Source organism: Phyllostomus discolor, chromosome 13 (assembly GCF_004126475.2).
Source record: "Phyllostomus discolor isolate MPI-MPIP mPhyDis1 chromosome 13, mPhyDis1.pri.v3, whole genome shotgun sequence".
Classification (NCBI taxonomy): Eukaryota; Metazoa; Chordata; class Mammalia; order Chiroptera; family Phyllostomidae; genus Phyllostomus; species Phyllostomus discolor.
In genome coordinates, this window is record NC_040915.2 from 71,741,456 (window position 1) to 71,760,257 (window position 18,802).

Genomic DNA, 18,802 nt, shown 5'->3' on the forward strand with positions numbered 1-18,802 from the left:
CAGCCTTGAGAGAAGTGTCGTTAGTTCCTTCCAAGGAATCTTCCTCAGGGAAAGCCCTATGCCATCGTCTGCTAAGGAGATTGGTGGTGAACACCAGTTCAGAGGGGCAGGTTTGGCTTAGCAGCCGCACCACCAGAGCCAGGGAACCCTGTGTATGTGTGTGTGTGCACGTCTCCTGCATGGACTAGCGGTAGACCCTCAGGGCTTTGCTGAGAGCTCTGTGTTTGGAGACCTAACAGGACTGTCATTGTTGAATTTTTTTTTTGCTTTTGGCATCATGCTATTGTGACCTTTCAGTCTTGTAACAGCCAAGGAGAAGTAAATCAAAGTAAATTCTAAGGATTATTTACTATAAAAGCCTTTTGAAGACATGGAAAGTAGATTAGTGGTTGCCTAGGGCTGGATTTGTAGCGGAGGAGAGTGATTGCTAATGGGTGTGGAGTTTGTATTTAGGGTGATAAAAATGTTCTAAATTTGCACTGGGTAGTGTTTGCACAATTCCTTGGATATACTAAATGATCACTGAATTGTGCAACTTCAATGGGTGGATTGCGGTGTGTGAAATATCTCACAAAGCTGTTAACAAGACTTCTGATGAAAGAGATCAAATTTACAGCGCTGTGAGCATTACTTGAACCAAAGTTACGTAAATCCTGGATTTTTCACTGCCAGTCACCCAGCACAAACTCTGTTAGGGGCCATCGCTCTCCCCTGAGAATGTCTCTTTGCTAGAAGCAGCTTATCCCATAAAGGGGTGAATGTCATTTGGAGAAAGTCTTGTTGGGCTACACTCTTTCTTTCCTGTCAATACGTTATGCTAGACCCTGGGCTCTGTCTTCTGTGACAGCCAGGATATGTTTATTAAGGCGAAAGGAAGAACTAGGACTGGGGAGTGGCAAGCGATTATTCATGCTTCACAGTGTCTTTTGTCAGTGCAGTGACTCAAGTTAAGCCGCTTCAGACTAAGGATGCGATTTCAGGACACTGATCATTACTTTCGCATCCGTTTTGGACAAATTGGATATATGACTTCGATACCAGTGGGGTTCTCTTCTCCTTTTTTGTTTACTTTGGCAAATAGCACCTTAGTCATTGCAAAACAATTGTACAGAAGGCATGTCAGAAAAAGAACAAATTTGTAGTTGCAAAAATATAAGATCTCAGTTCATTCACCTATTAAAAAATTAGCGGAAGTTTTAATGTGATGATACACAATGTAATGCAGGTTAGACAAAAAGAGCATTCCTGTTTTTTTTGGCTTTTCAATACCATATGATTTCTTAAATGTATTTTTATTTTTTAATTTTTCAGGTGTACAGCATAGTTGGATACACACTCCTTGTGACTATTCTGTAACTACAAAATCTGTGCTTCTTAATAATCCCTTCACCTCTTTTAACCAATCCCCCAACCTCCGCCCCTCTGGAAATCACCATAGAGTCTCTGAGTCTCTTACCAATCACCATAGACTAAAACAGTCTATGAGTCTGTTTTAGTTTTTGTTTGCTTATTTGTTCAAATGAGCATTCTTATACATTTTTAATGAAAGTGTTCATTAATAACCTTAAATAGGTTCATGAGTTTTGTGTCCATATCTCACTTCTCTTTAATTTATCTCAAAGAAATCATAAGAGTGGCCCACAAACAATACTGATCCCTAGTACATCTTAAATGTTCAACATCTAGAGAAATAGCTAAATAATTCAACTATAACTAGACAATAAAATGTTATGCATAAAAATCACATTTTTGATTAGTGATTGTTGAACATCTTTCATGTCTATGTCTTCTTTAGAGAAATATCTTTTATGTCCTGTGCCCATTTTTCAATTGGGTCATTTCATTTTGTTATTGAGTTGGATGAGTTTTCTTACATATTTTGGATATCGACCCCTTATTGGATATATCATTTGTGAATATATTCTTCCATTCAGTAGGCTGCTTTTTGTTTATTGAAGGTTTCCTTCACTGTGCAGAAGCTTTTTAGTTTGATGCAATCCTGTTTATTTTTGCTTTTGTTTCCCTTGCCCAAGGGGACATATCCAAGAGATATTACTCAGACTGATGTCAAATACTTTATTTTCTATGTTTCCTTCTAGTTTTATGGTTTCAAGGCTTTACATTTAAGTCTTAACCAATTTTAAGTTTATTTTTATATATGGCATAATAGAGTGGTCCAGTTTCATTTTTTAAGGAGGCTGTCAATGCTCCAATGAATATTTGTACTTTGTCATACATTAGTTGACAGTACAAGTTAAGGTTTGTTTCTGGCTCTCTATTCTGTTCCATTGATCTGTTTTTGTGCCAGTGCCATACTGTGTTGATTGTACCATACTGTGATTATTATAGCTTTGTATTATAGTTTGAGATTGGTGCATGAGTACATCCCACTTTGGTGTTTCTTTTTTTTTCTTCAAGATTGCTTTGGCTATTTTCGGGATCTTTTGTGGTTCCTTATATCCATGTTATATTCCTCCATTTATTTGTGTCCTTTTGAATTTTATTCCTCAATGTCTTATAGTCTTCAGAGTACAGGTCTTTCACCTTCTTGGTTATGTTTATTCCTAGGTATTTTATTCTTTTTGATGCAGTTGTGAATGTTACTATTTTTTATTTCTCCTTCTGATTGTTCATTATTAGTGTATAGGAACATAACAAATTTCTATATATTAATTTCGTGTCCTGCTACTTTACTGAATTTTTTAATTCTCTTAATTTTTTGGTGGACTCTTTAGGGTGTTCTATATGTAGTACCATGTTATCTGCAAATAGTGACATATGAAAAAATGTTCAACATCACTAATCATCAGGGAAATGTATATAAAAACCATAGTGAGACACTACCTCACATCAGTTAGAATGGCTATTATCAAAATGTCAACAAATAGCATACACTGACAAGGATGTGAAGAAAAGGGACCCCTTGTATACTGTTGGTGGAATACAAATTGGTGTCGCTTCTGACTACAAGATTGCCCCTACAGCTGCAACTCTAGGAATCACACCCACGTTCCCATATTTGAGACTCCTCAAAAAACTACAAATAGCTATATCACATAACCTCACAACTTCACTTCTGGATATTTATCTGAAGAAAAAAAAACACTCACTCAAAAAGATATGTGTACCTTATGTTCATTGCAGCATTATTTACCACAGTCAAGATATGGAAGCAACCTAGATGACCACTGATAAGTAAATGGATAAAGAAGATGTGGCATACACACACATGTGTATTATACAATGGAATACTACATAGCAATAAAAAATGAAACTTGTTATTTGCAACAACATGGATGGCTCTAAAGGGTATTATTCTAAGTGAAAAAAGTCAGAGAAAGGCAAATGCACTATGATTTTACCTACATGTGGGATCTCAAAAAAACAAACAAACAAAAAAACAAAACAAGACTCGTAGAAACAAAAAACAAAGGAATCATGACCAGAAGGAAGGGGGGAAGGGATAGGTGAAAATGGGAAGGGGAATATAGTGAAAATATTGTGATGAATTCACATGGTGACAGATGATTACCAGAATTAGTGGGGTGATCACACTGTAAGGTATAAAGATGCTCAATCACTGAAACTAATACAACCAATATAAGACTGTATACCAACTATACTTAAATTTTAAAAAATTTTTTGTAGACAACATTTTCAAAAATATTTAGTGATAGGAAAATACAGTGTAATGCTAAACTGCTTAGTGAAAAAAAAAATAAATTGTAGCAACTTAGGAACAATTTTATAAAAGTATTAATAGGTCAAAAAGGCAAAAGCAACTGTAGTGGCTTTGATGGCAGAATGACTCTTAAAAAGAATTTAAGGTTTTGAAATACCTTCAATGAACAATATTTCTTCTAGATACTGCACTGTTATTAATTACTAATGATTTTATTTATTTTTAAAGATTTAGATTTATATTTATTTTAAAGTATATTTTATTGATTGTGCTGTTACAGTTGTCCCAATTTTTCTCCCTTTGCCCCCCTCCACCTGGTACCCCCTTCCCTCCCGCAACCTCTCCCTCCCCACCTTAGCTCATATCCATGGGTCATGTGTGTAAGTTCTTTGGCTTCTTCTCCCTTTCTGATACTATTCTTAACACCTTCCGTTTATTTTGTTCCTACCATTATGCTTCTTGATTCCTGCACACCTTTTCCCCTTTTTTCCCCCTTGCCCTCCTAGCTAATAACCCTGCAAATGACTCCCATACCTATGATTCTGTTCCTGTTCTGGTTGTTTTTTTGTTTTTATTTTTTAGATTCAGTTGTTGATAGTTGTGAGTTTGTTGTCATGTTAATGTTCATAATTTTGATCTTATTTTTGTTAGATAAGTCCCTTTAACATTTCATGTAATAATGGCTTGGTGATGATGAATTCCTTTAGCTTTACCTTGTCTGGGAAGCACTTTATCTGCCCTTCCATTCTAAATGATAGCTTTGCTGAATAGAGTAATCTTGGTTGTAGGTCCTTGTTTTTCATCACTTTGAATACTTTTTGACAGCCTCTTCTTGCCTGCAAGTTTCTTTCTTTTTTTTTTAAAGATTTTATTTATTTATTTTTAGAGAGGGAAGGGAGGGAGAAAGAGAGAGAGAGAAACATCTATGTGTGGTTGCTGGGGATTATGGCCTGCAACCCAGACATGTGCCCTGACTGGGAATCAGACCTGTGATGCTTTGGTTCGCAGCCCGCGCTCAATCCACTGAGCTACACCAGCCAAGGCCCAGAATTTCTTTTTTTTTTAATTTTTATATTTTTTAATGTATTTTACTGATTATGCTATTAGTGTTGTCCCATTTCCCCCCTTTTCTCCCCTCCACCCGTACCCCTCTCCCACCCACGTTCCCCCCCTTAGTTCATGTCCATGTGTCATACTTATGAGTTCTTTAGCTTCTACATTTCCCATACCATTCTTGCCCTCCCCCTATCTATTTTCAACCTATATTCTATGCTACTTATTCTCTATACCTTTTCCCCCCTCTCCTCCTCCTACCCCCCTGCTGCTAGCCCTCCATGTGCCCTCCATTTCTGTGGTTCTGTTCCTGTTCTAGTTGTTTACTTAGTTTCTTTTGTTTTGCTTTAGGTGTGGCTGTTAATAATTGTGAGTTTGCTGTCCTTTTACTATACATGTCTTTTCTTTATCTTCTTTTCTTAGATAAGTCCCTTTAAATTTCATAAAATAAGGGCTTGGTGATGATAAACTCCTTTAACTTGACCTTATCTGAAAAGCACTTTATCTGCCCTTCCATTCTAAATGAGAGTTTTGCTGGATAGAGCAATCTGGGATGTAGGTCCTTGTCTTTCATGACTTGGAATATTTCTTTCCAGCCCTTCTTGCCTGTAAGGTCTCTTTGGAGAAATCAGCTGACAGTCTGATGGGAACTCCTTTGTAGGTGACAGTCCCCTTATCTCTTGCTACTTCTAGGATTCTCTCCTTCATTTTTACCTTGGCTAATGTAATTATCATGTGCCTTGGTGTGTTTCTTCTTGGGCCCAACTTTTTAGGGGCTCTCTGAGCTTCTTGGATTTCTTGGAAGACTGTTCCCTTTGCCAGACTGGGGAATTTCTCCTTTATTATTTGATCAAATACATGTTCAATCTGTTGCTTTCTCCTTCCCATTCTGGTACCCCTATAATTCGGATATTGGAACGTTTAAAGGTGTCCTGGATGCTCTTAAGCTTTTCCTCGATTTTTTGAATTCTTATTTCATCATGCTTTCCTGCTTGGTTGATTCTATCTTCCTTCTGGTCCACTGTATTGTTTTGAGACTCAGATTCCTTCCTTCCACTATTGGCTCTCCTCTGCGTATCTTCCTGCTCGCATCTCTTTATGGTAACCTGCATCCTTTCATCTAAATTGCGCCCAAAATCAACCAATTCCGTGAGCTTTCTGATCACCAGTGTTTTGAACTGTGCATCTGATAGATTGGCTATTTCTTGGTCGCTCAAAAGGATGAGTCCTGGGGGACTGATCTGTTCTGCTGGAAACATGTCTTATGTCTTTCCCTGTCTCTCCTCCTTTTTTTTTTTTTTTTTTTTCGGTCTGGTGGCTCTTGTTACAGTGGGGGCCGGAGCCTTAGGTGTTCACCGGGGCTGGGCACCCCAGTCACTAGATTGTGATGTTATATGTGGGGGCAGGGGCGGGGGTGTGGGCGAACAATGGTGGTCATTCTGTTCTCCTGGGCTCAGACCCTTCCCTGGGATCCTGGGCCGCGAGCTCTGCCCTGGTCCACAATCGCTGCCCCACTGGGTCCACCAGTCGCAGGTTGGTACTCAGGGATCACCGCTGCATTCTTGCGCCCTGGATGGCTGTCGTGCCGATTTCGCGCCAAATTTTCCCCAACCTCCGTGCACCGCCGACCCGCGCCAGCCCCGCGCCCTCCCGGCTCGTCGTCTCCTACCAGCCTGGATGTACAGGTCCACTTCAACTTCTTGGCTGTCCAACTTCCATTCAGATAAATCCTCTGTCAGTTCTGAGTGATATTCTGTCTGCAAATCATTGTTGTTCTAATCTTGGTTGTGCAAGGAGGCACAGTGCGTCCACCTATTCCTCCATCTTGCCAGAAGTCCCGCCTGCAAGTTTCTTTTGAGAAATCAGTCTTATGGGAACTCCTTTGTAGGTAACTCTTTGCTTTTCTCTTGCTGCTTTTAAGATTCCCTTTATCTTTAACCTTTGGCATTTTCATTATGATGTGTCATGGTGTGGTCCTCTTTGGATCCACCTTGATTGGGACTTTCTGTGCTTCCTAAACTTGCATGTCTATTTCCTTTGCCAAATTAGCGAAGTTTTCTTTCATTATTTTTTCAAATAGACTTCCAGTTTCTTCTTCTTTCTCTTCTCCTTCTAGAACCCCTATGATGCAAGTGCTGTACCCCTTGAACTTGTCCCAGAGGCTGCTTTTACTACCCTTATTTTTTTGGATACTTTCTCTTCTTGTTCTGATTGGTTGACTTTTGCTTCCTAAGTTTCCAAATCATTGATTTGGTTCTTGGCATCCACTCTAGTTATTTCCCTGTAAATTGTTCTTGTTTTTCAATTACTGAATCCTTTGTTTCTGACTGGATCTTTTTTTGCTGCTGAGGTCCTCACTAAGTTCCTTGAGCATCCTTATATCCAGTGTTTTGGACTCTGCATCTGATAGATTACTTATCTCCATTTCATTTAGCTCTTTTTCTGGAATTTTTATCTGTGCTTTCATTTGAGCCATGTTTCTTTGTCTCCTTGTTTTGGCAGCCTCCCTGTGTTTATTTCTATGTATTAGGTAGAGCTGCTTTGACTTCCTGTGTGGGTAGTGTGCCCTAATGCAGCAGGTGTCCTGTAGGGTCTAGAGGGGCACAGCTCCCCGCATCATGCAAGCTGGTTATTTGAGATATGCCCTTCACGTTGGCTGAGTACACCCTTTTCATGTAGTTGAGCCTTGATTGCTATTGGCAGGTCAGTGGGAGAGATTTACCCAGGCCAGTTAGCTGCAAGGATTGGCTTTGACTACTTATCACCAACCTCCATCCTCCGTGGAGGATCAGCTGTTCAGGGACAGGGTGGTGTTCCAACATGGTCTGTAGCTATCCACTGGGTACACTGGCCCTGGGGTATCCTGAGTGGTATAGGCCAACGTCAGTCCCAACCTGTGTTTTGCCAAGGGTCACCTTTCCTGAGCTATAAAGCAACCTGAGTAGGCTGTTACTTGTGCTGGCCTTAGAGATTCCCAGGTGAAACCAAGCTGTGAAACTAATTTGGCTGCTGCTGGTGCCTGGCCTGGAGCTCACTGAGGACAGCTGTTACTTATTTGATAGAATTTAGGAAGTTATGATATAAGAGCCAAGACCAACCATTCACATGGAAAAGCAGCTTGGGTGGGCCTCTAAATTGGGTATGGTGGAGTCTCTGGGAAAATCCAAATTGGGTCAAACAAGTGTTAGCCAGGTTGATGGAGCCTCAAATATGTCACAAGCCTGCTTGCTCTGTGGCTCTGTGGGGGGAGGGGTCAGAAAAGGGACAATGGCTTCTGCTTGCTCTGATGCCAGACACTTCAGCCTCTCCCAGTATGCCACTGGTGCCCTTCAAACTGCCATCCTGGTGTTAGAGCACAGAGGGAGTGAGTCTGAGTAGGTGAGCCCATGTGTGGGTTCGTTAAGAGGAACTGCATGGGGATCCTGCAGTTTCTTCCACCAACTCAATCTCTGCTGGTTTTTGCAGCCAGAAGTTGTGGGGACTTATCTTCCTGGCATTGTAACTGTGGGTTGGGGGGCCTGGTATGGGGCTGGGACTCCTTGCTCCCGAGATGTCCTTCTGGAATTTTTATCCACCACATGTAGATGAGAGTCCAGCCTGTTCCACATCTGCACCCCTCCTACCAGTCTCGATGGATATGGTTTCTTTAATTCCATAGTTGGCAGAATTCCATTCAACTTGATTTCTGATGGTACTGAGTGATGTTGTTCTGTATTTTAGTTGTAATTTTGATGTAGATGTGTGAAGAGGTGAGCCATGTTTCCCTATACCACCATCTTGAACAGAAGCCGCTAATGATTTTAGTTCAAAGGCTTCTTTTTTAATGTATTTTACTGATTATGCTATTACAGTTGTCCCATTTCCCCCCTTTTCTCCCCTCCACCCTGTACCCCCTCTTCCACCCACGTTCCCCCCCTTTAGTTCATGTCCATGTGTCATACTTATGAGTTCTTTAGCTTCTACATTTCCCATACCATTCTTGCCCTCCCCCTATCTATTTTCAACCTATATTCTATGCTACTTATTCTCTATACCTTTTCCCCCGCTCTCCTCCTCCTACCCCCCTGCTGCTAGCCCTCCATGTGCCCTCCATTTCTGTGGTTCTGTTCCTGTTCTAGTTGTTTGCTTAGTTTCTTTTGGTTTTGCTTTAGGTGTGGCTGTTAATAATTGTGAGTTTGCTGTCCTTTTACTATACATGTCTTTTCTTTATCTTCTTTTCTTAGATAAGTCCCTTTAACATTTCATAAAATAAGGGCTTGGTGATGATGAACTCCTTTAACTTGACCTTATCTGAAAAGCACTTTATCTGCCCTTCCATTCTAAATGAGAGTTTTGCTGGATAGAGCAATCTGGGATGTAGGTCCTTGTCTTTCATGACTTGGAATATTTCTTTCCAGCCCCTTCTTGCCTGTAAGGTCTCTTTGGAGAAATCAGCTGACAGTCTGATGGGAACTCCTTTGTAGGTGACAGTCCCCTTATCTCTTGCTACTTCTAGGATTCTCTCCTTCATTTTACCTTGGCTAATGTAATTATCATGTGCCTTGGTGTGTTTCTTCTTGGGCCCAACTTTTAGGGGCTCTCTGAGCTTCTTGGATTTCTTGGAAGACTGTTCCCTTTGCCAGACTGGGGAATTTCTCCTTTATTATTTGATCAATACATGTTCAATCTGTTGCTTTTCTCCTTCCCATTCTGGTACCCCTATAATTCGGATATTGGAACGTTTAAAGGTGTCCTGGATGCTCTTAAGCTTTTCCTCGATTTTTTGAATTCTTATTTCATCATGCTTTCCTGCTTGGTTGATTCTATCTTCCTTCTGGTCCACTGTATTGTTTTGAGACTCAGATTCCTTCCTTTCACTATTGGCTCTCCTCTGCGTATCTTCCTGCATCTCTTTTATGGTAACCTGCATCCTTTCATCTAAATTGCGCCCAAAATCAACCAATTCCGTGAGCTTCCTGATCACCAGTGTTTTGAACTGTGCATCTGATAGGTTGGCTATTTCTTGGTCGCTCAAAAGGATGCGTTCTGGGGCACTGATTTGGTCTATTGGAGCCATATCTCTCTCTCTCTCTCTCTCTCTCTCTCTCTCTCTCTTTTGCCTGGTCACTCCTGTTATTGTGAGAGGTGGAGCCTTAGGTGTTCACCGGGGCTGGGCACCCCAGTTGCTAGATTGTGACGTTGTATGTGGGGGTGGGGGCGGGGGGAACAATGGCGGCAGCCCCACTCTCCTAGGATCCTGGGCTGCGTGCTCCACCCTGGTCCACAATTGCAGCCTCACTGGGTCCACCAGTTGCCACTTGCATACTCAGGGTCCACCCACTGTGCGCCCCGGATGGCTTATGTGCTCCCGGTTGCCCTATGCACCCAGCTCTCCCTGCACTCCTCGCGCTGCAACCAGAGCTCATCTCCGCCCCTCTTACCAGTCTGGATGAACGGGTCTATTTCAACTTCTTGGCTGTCCAACTTCCATTCAGATAAATTCTCTGTCAGTTCTGGGTGTTATTCTGCCTCTAAATTGTTGTTGTTCTAATCTTGGTTGTGCGTGGAGTTACGGTGCGTCCACCTATGCCTCCATCTTGCCGGAAGTCCCCCCAAAGGCTTCTTTAGGAAAGGACTTTCTCTCACCTTTTAGAATTAGATGCACTGAAAGAGTTTTGACTATAAATGTTTAACATTCTAATTAGCAACTTCTATTTACAGAACTTGTAGTCCTTGCACTATAGAAGTGCTGCCAATGTGATACATGATTTGGGCCCTTTGAAGCACAGAGATGTACCACAGAAAATTTCTACAACCATAGAAATTTTGCCTTCAGTTACATGTCACAGAATTTTTATTTTCAACTACTTCAAAAGTATGGGTTCTTTTTCTTGCAATTAATCTCCAAGAAAGTCATTACTGACATGATGGCTCTACATCTCAAAATATCAGAACCAGTCTTTGTGTGATTCTTTTTTCCTCCTCGCCTACAAGATTGCCTCTGAAGCTCCAACTCCAGGAATCACTTCCACATTGCAGCCAAGGTCAAGGGAAAGCAGGGGGTGGGGGGGCTGCACCATTCCAAATAAAAGCTTCCTAAGATGTATCCTCTCTCCAACCAGAAAACTTGCACTCATTCCTCATGGGCCAGAGTTCAGTGCTGGAGGCCTGGGGAAAAGAGTGTTTGGATCCAAGCCTCCACAGTGGGAAGTGATAGTGGAGACTCTAATAGGCATGACCGCTGGGTGGTCGGTCAGCAGGCCACTGAGAGTACAAGGTGTTGACATGAGTTCACTGTTAAGGTCTGGGAATTATATACAGTAACTGTATCTAATGTGATGAAAAAATTTTTTAAGTCTCTGGACTGTCTGCCAAATTCTGTCTAAGGAAAAGATACATTAGGTACATTGTAATCTTTGGACTCAATCATTAATTAACAGGAGCTTCCAAAATGTACCCTGTAGTTCGCCAGAGTCAGCGCGGCAGTGCCGCCTCCCCAGCTGGGCTCCTCCTCCTCCCTCCCACTCTTCCCACCGACTGACCGACTGACCGAGATGTGCACCAGGATAGTTACTGTCACCCAAACCCTCTCTCTGGCATTGTCCTTCCTACCCTTCCTGAGGAAGGAAACCAGATAAACTCACAGACTCAAAGGAAAAAGGGTTTGCTTTCCCCACAAGGGCATCTGCTGCAAGTACAAGTCAGTGTCAATGCCAAAAGCAGCAGTTTGAAAAATGTCTTCATCTATCCTATAGTCAGGAGAGCATTAGAATTTTTCCTTCCTATTATTGGGTTCAATATCACAATCAATTAATTAAATTACCTCACATTACTCTGTGCCTTTCAAGACAAAAATACTAATCAGTTACATAAAATTATTTGGACCTTTTAAAATATCCAAATCACACTGAATATGAGTTTACCAACAGGTCCTGCCTAGACTCTTAGCTCAAATATTCACTTTGTTTTGAATATAATATCACTAGGCAGGGTGCTTTTATATGAAGTAATGTGCTGGCCTGGTTCATTCAGATTGCCTCTTCCGGGGCCATCATTTGGTGCGGTGAACCGAACGAAATGAGACACACTAGTAGTAGCAGCAGCAGCGAGGTCGTAATGTACATGTTATGTTGAAATGTTAACAAAACAGCACTTGGCTCACTTGAAATTGTTTATTCATAATATTCACAATTTCAAATTTTTTAATTGCAGAAGTGGAAAAGTCAAAACATGTTAGCTAGTCAGCTACAAAATACCAAAGAAACTATTGCCAGTGAGCACCATTAAAACGGATGAGTTGGCAGAAAGTACGCCGTTCTCCACTGCCCGCCCTCCCTTCCTCGGGCAGCACAGTGACAGCTGTGGGGGGCATTTGAGTCCTTAAAACAAACTGTCTCCGTGACTGTGTTTTCAGAGTCCCAAGCTGAAAGGTTACCAGAAAAGAGACGTGAAGCTGGGAGGCCTTGGACCTGACCTTGAGTCCATCAGAGACAAAGTGAGTGGGATGTGCACCCAGTGTCTTCAGGCGTGGACTGACCCATCTGTCTTTTAGCAAAGATGTATAAGATGCCCCCAGAACCAAGTTCTAATTCAAATGTCTCTGAATGGAGACACTTCTGAAATATCGCTGGTAACAGAGACCCAGGCATTCTTTGACTGAAAAATGAAATTACTTAGCCAGTATTGTGTTGCACACCCACTTTCAGTGTCGAAGGCCCGCGCACGGGAGAGTGGGGCCCGCACACATGAAAGGAGAGGGTGGGCTGTGGGCTCGTAGGTCTTTCCCAGCAGAGTCATCGTGGTAATTTTGAGCAGCGGCTACAGAGAGGACACTCAGAGTAAGGGTTTCCTGACCCACGAAAAGTGCATCCACTTTATTCTCTGTCCTCGAGGGAAAGCAGATCTCCGTTTAATGTGTTTTAACTGCAGTTGCACTCAAGGCATAGAAAGAGAGTCTAGTTCAAAGTTAGAAGCAGAAATGAAAATAAATTGGGTAAATGCAACAAAGAAGAGGCTGGATGTGATTTAGCCGATGTTAAGGGAACACTGGGTGGGCTGCTGTGCAGATGTTCTGCCTCCAAGAGAGACTGCTTCCCAGAGAAACATTGCTTAACTGCTTCCCTGCCGTCTCCCTGGTGCTGCTGCCAGTGGGCCTGGCTTGCTGCAGGCAGTGCCTCTTTAAATAGAGAGCCCAGCGATCCAGCAGGACCAGTAACTGTGCTTCTCTGAACAGATGCAGAAATTAATACACCAAAAGGAATATGCAAAACAGGTTAAGGAGTACAACATGAAGACACTATCCATTCTGTCAAAACCACACACAACAAAAACAGAAAAATCGGCCCTCTCTCGGCAGAAGGTAAGAAATTCTCACAAATGCAGTTACCTTCTCAATTAGAATTAAAAAGAAACCTTTATTACTTCACAAGGTCATGAATTCCTTCCCAGTTTGTGAACACACGGGTGTTTTAACTACCATTCGTCACTGACAGACGTGGATGTAAAAACGGCACACACACCTACGATGCCATGACAGGGTCAGCCTTTGACTTCTGAAGTTTATTATTATCTTTATTCATCCACAGGTTTTCTTCTAAGTGTAGTAGTCCCAGTTTGTCACACATAACAATCAAATAGGTGACTTGCTAGTAAATTGGGATTGATAGTTTCCCCTATTGATTTCATTTTCTACCACTGAGTAAGGCTTAAAAGGAAGTTAGTGCTTTCGTGCTGTTTATGTGGCTATGTCAAACAAAAGTCTTTGTTGTCCCTCTCAAACTTATTCTCCCATGTTTTTCCTAAGGGGTCATCATATACAGCTTCCTCTGTCCAAGAAAAATGATTTCATAAGACACAGAATGCTCTCTCTCGGTCAGAGTCATCCAACTACAAGTCTTGACGTGCAGGAAGTATGTTCTGTGGAGACACAGAGCTTTGCAGAGCAGGTCTCTGTCTCCGTCCCAATGAGGACGACAAGGGACCCTTGGTGCCTTTAGGAATTTGTACTTTATGTTCTCATTCACAGACCATCTTATTTATTTATTTACTTACTTACTTACTTATGTGAGATAGGGAGAGAAAGAAGGAGAGAAACATCAGTGTGTGGTTGCGTCTCACATGCCCCCAACTGGTGACGTACCCTGCAACCCAGGCATGTGCCGTGACCAGGAATCAAACTGGCGACCTTTTGGTTCGCAGACCAACGCTCAAACCACAGAGCCACACCAGCCAGGGCCAGACCAGCATATTTTTTATTTATTGCCTTTTGTCTTCAGACCTTGAAAACCTCAATCTACTTGAATTTTTATGGTGCCACTTTTCTTTTTTCCTCCAATCCATTATTTTTTCATGAAGAGATTCAAGGCAACAAATCTGTAATTAGAAATTCATACAAAGTCACCTACACAAAACTGAGAAGGCTGGAGTTTTTCTGTTTTGAGGGTATTTTTTTCCCTGTAGGACCTACCATCCACTCCTATTTTAGCCATCAAGAGACTCTTTTCAAAATATAAAACTGATATAAAAGCAGATTTAGAAATCTTATTTAGTCATTTTATTTTTATTGTAATGCCTTTCAAAATCAACATCAGTCAGAAAAAAAGAATACTGCCTTTTCCAGTATCCAGGTCTATATAGGTATACTAAAAAAAGAAGAAAGAATCATTTATAATTTCTAACAAAGACTTGTTAGATTTCTAAGAGCCTACGAACAAGAAAAGTTGGTGTAATAATGGAGGTGCAGTTTTATATCAACTACACTGATATCTCTGGCCTAAAGTGATAACAAGTCCTTTTTGGATAGAAAGGCCTGTTAATGTTGCCTTATGATAAATTTGGTTTTAATAAGATCAAACACAAGAAAATTCTACTTTCAAACACTCAATAAAATTCTGTTTTATAAAGAAAACGACACCCTTTTCAACTCTTTTTCACAGCAAATCCTTATGTGGCTAATTTATTTTGTTTAAACCTATAAATTATACCACATTATTTGCATTTTCTGCTTGGTTTCCATTTCCATCCATGTATTTGTACCTTATTGTAGCAATAGTCTTCGCTTATATTATCAGTAAGCATTTCCTAAGTCTAGACTGCATTTAAGGAATCCAGGGCTCACTTTCCTATTTCAAATGCAATTTTCTTTATGTCTTCAGGCTTTGGAATATGCTAAGACCATCCCAAAACCCAAACCTTCAAATCTGACTGACCACACGTCAAAGGATAAGAAAGATCCAGCCTATGCAGGAAAAGAAGACACTTTGCCTGAAATCTCCCTGCTGGAAATACTGCAGAGCAGACACGAAAGGGAGAAAAAAGCTGTGGCTGCTTTCAAAGTCCTTCAAATTGTCTAGGCCCATGTGCAGGGGACCAAAAATGCCCTGAGAATGGACACGCAGCAAAGAAACTCCAACTAGCCTCTCCGCATTGAGAGTGGCGAGCTGTTATCAAAATCAAACTGTGCTCCCTCTTTGAGTGTGATTTAAAATATGGGGCCCTATTATGTTATGGTGCCATATTTTACCTTTTAGGAAGAAAAATTTAAATTATTTATTTTCAAATCAGAATTTGGGGCTGAGTAAGAGTTAGGGAATAAAGCCTTTTGGTTTTATATTGGATCTTTTGATTTCTTAAACAATGTCTACCCTTCCTTAGCATAATGAAAACTTGGAAATTACCCAGAAATAAGATTATCAACTTGTGTTTCTTTCTTTTACATTCCTGACAATAAAAATGTACAAACACTTCAGTTTCTGCTAAAACAAACTCAAATTGGACTAATCACCAGCATATTTTGAGATACTATTTCCAAAATATTTCTAAAGTCTTTAAATTTAGCAAAGATTTTTCCTATAAAATTAGAAGAAATGAAGATACATCTGGAGGCGCCTGCTCCGGCAGGACAAATCTGAGTGTTCCAACAGAGCATCAAGACGCTAAAGAGAAACCCTCCGAGGCCAGGGGCACTGACTCAGGCAGCTCAGAGAGCCACACTTCGTCAGCGAGACCTGTTCCAGACTTCCAGTCGAGATGGCAGCACAGGTAAACACAGTCCTTGCCTCCTCCCACGATCACATCAGAATTACAACTAAGCCACAGAGAAAGTGTCCTTCAGAACCATTTGAAATCTGGCTGAATGTAAGCCTTAAAACTAGACTTTAAAGAAGCAGCCACATTGAGACTGGTAGGAGGTGTGGAGACACACACATAGTGGATAAAATCAGACAGATATCTTGGCTGTGGAGGTGACCCCTGAGGAGCCAGGCCTCAGCCTAGGCTCCCAGCACCAGGAAGAAAGTCCCCATAACTTACGACTGTAAAAATCAGCAGAGATTGTGGCTTAGTGAGAAGGAGGGCTTCTGGGGTCCCAGATGATCCTCTTAAAGGGCCTGTGCCTGGACTTACTCGGACTCACTCCCTTTGAACTCCAGCACTGGGGCAGCAGCTCAAAAGGCACCAGGGACACACAGGGAAGAACTGATTTTCTGGTGTCAGGGTGAGAACTGGGGGGACAGCTTTTTCCCTGACAGAAGTGTGGGTAGGCGGGCACCACATCTGAATATCAATCTGGCTTGCACTGTTTGCCCCACTGGGGTGATTCCCTGAGACTCCTGCCTCACCTGACTTTCTAGCCCATCAAGCTGTTTCCAGTGGCTTTTTCATACAACTAGCCTCTCTTGCCTCATGCTTCAGACTTTCAAAAAAACAACAAAAAAACACAGCTCTCAAGCAAGCAACATCTGGCCTCAGTATGCCCCAAACATCTTGCTCAGTGGCCCCAGGCCCAGCACTAACAGCAGCAAGATTTAGTTTGCAGCTTGACCTCACCTGGGCACCTTCAAGCCCAGTGCAAGTAGCAGCCATCTGCAGATCACCTGGTAGCTCATGCTGGTGGCCCCAGGCAGGGCACAGGCAATGGCTGACCTTGCATCTCCCAGGAGGCCCCAGAGCCAGTGCAATCAATGGACGGCTTCAGACCTTGCTGGATTTCAACCTTACCACCTCCACAAGTGACACACTCAAGGGCCAGACTCAGTGAGCACCTGAGCCCCACTGAAGCAAGTCCTACGCAATAGGGTCCACTCCTGCACAGCAGCTCCTCCATGTAGACGCAGCTGGTCCTCACAGCAGATCAGCCTGGGTCAGGCCCTCCCAGTAACACCAACAGCAATCAAGACTCAACTACAACAGGATAGAGTATACAGGCCCAAAGAGGGGTGCACCCGGAGCACCCAGCTGGGGTGACTATGGAGGCTGCGCCACTGCACCCACAGGACACCTACTGCATAAGCCACACCAGCAAATCCAGGAGACATAGCAACTGTACCTAACACACAGAAACAGATACAGGGAAGTGGACAAAATGCAGAGATGAGGAAACAGGTCCCAGATGAAATGACAGGAGAAATCTCCAGAAAAAGAACTAAATGAAATGGAGGCAAGTAAACTACCAGATACAGAGTTCAAAACAATGGTTATAAGGATGCTCAAGGAATTTAGTGAGGACTTCAGGGAAATTAGTGAAAACTTCAACAACATGAAAAAGGGCATAGAAACCATAAAGAGAACCAGTCAGAAATGAAGGATACATTAATTGAAATTAAGAATAGTTTACAGGATATCAATAGTAAAGTAGATGAAGCCGAGAGTCAAAGAAAACACCCAATCAGAACAGACTACATGTATAAAATATATACTTATATATACATATTTACACATTAATATGCATATATGAATATATTATATAGTCATATTAATATATAATAACTTTTCATTATATATGTGTGTATATGTGTATGTGTGTGTGTATACTCCAAAAGAGCCTCTAGGACAACTTTAATCATATCAACAGTTGTATCATTGGGGTTCTAGAAGGGGAAAAGGAGAGAATGAGCAAAAAATTGAAAACTCATGTGAAAAAATAGTAACAGAAAACTTCCCTAACCTGGTGAAGGAAATAGATACACAAGTCCAGAAAACATAGAGAGCCCCAAACAAAATGAGTCCAAAGAGGTCCACACCGAGACACATCATAATTTAAATGCAAAAGCTTAAAGACAAAGAGAATCTTAAAAGCAGCAAGAGAAAAGCAGTTACCTACATGGGAGCTCCCGTAAACTGTCAGCTGACTTCTCAACAGAAACTGTGCAGGCCCCAAGGGATTGGCAAGAAGTATTTAAAGTGATGAAAAGTAAGAGCCTACAACTGAGATTACTCTACACAACAAGGCTATCATTTAGAATAAAGGGTTAGGTAAAGAGCTTCTCAGACAAGAAAAAACTGAAGGAATCACCATCACTAAACCAGTACACATGAAATGTTAAAAGGTCTTCTTTAACAAGGAGAAAAAAGATAAAAAATATGAACAATAAAATAGCAATGAATACTTATCTATCAACAATTAATCTAAAAAGCAAAATAAACAAGCAGAGCAGAAACAGACTAACAGATACAGAGAATGTTTTGTCAGTTGCCAGATGGAAGGGGTTTCGGGGGACGGGTGAAAAAGGTGAAGGGACTGAGAAGTACAAATTTGTTGAAATTGGTTACAAAATAGTTATGGGGATGTAAAGTACAACATAAGGGATACAGTCAATGATATTACAATAATTGTACAGTGTCAAATGGGTATGAGATTTGTCAAGGTGATCACTTAGTAAATCATTTAATGTCTAATCCCTGGGGAGTCACCTGAAGCCAATGTAATATTGTATATCAACTATAATTGAAAAATTAAAAATAATTTTTAAAAAGTTACTCCAAATATATAAATTAGCTAGGCATCTTGCCATCACAAATATCTTAAAATATTATCAAATATGTACTTTTACACAAAGAAATAATATTAGGTAACACAAAATCATTCCATAGTTTACTATGGATGTCAGTATTAATAATTATTTTTATAATATTTTGAAGTTGAATGAACATTATAAAATTCCCAGGTCTCAAAATGAAGCTAGATGATTTAATGTTTTACTTGCCTGTGTTAGATGGGCATCACATCCTTAGATGCCATATCCAGAAATGGACAATTTTAATAATGATTGAAGACAGATCTGTTTTCCTACAGAGACGGCATAAGGACTA

General features: G+C 41.2%; 1 protein-coding gene across 5 annotated transcripts in view; it reads left to right on the forward strand.

Moving 5' to 3' along the window:
- JHY (junctional cadherin complex regulator) overlaps window positions 1-15,319 on the forward strand; it is a 94,494-nt gene extending 79,175 nt beyond the window's left edge. For all 5 annotated transcript variants that reach the window (XM_036013703.1, XM_036013706.1, XM_036013704.1 and 2 more), the window contains 3 exons: window positions 12,129-12,209; window positions 12,948-13,073; window positions 14,869-15,319. In XM_036013703.1, the coding sequence (XP_035869596.1) occupies window positions 12,129-12,209; window positions 12,948-13,073; window positions 14,869-15,066 (405 nt within the window). In that variant the 3' untranslated portion in view covers window positions 15,067-15,319. The remainder of the gene's footprint in view (window positions 1-12,128; window positions 12,210-12,947; window positions 13,074-14,868) is intronic.
- The last annotated feature ends 3,483 nt before the right edge of the window (window positions 15,320-18,802 follow it).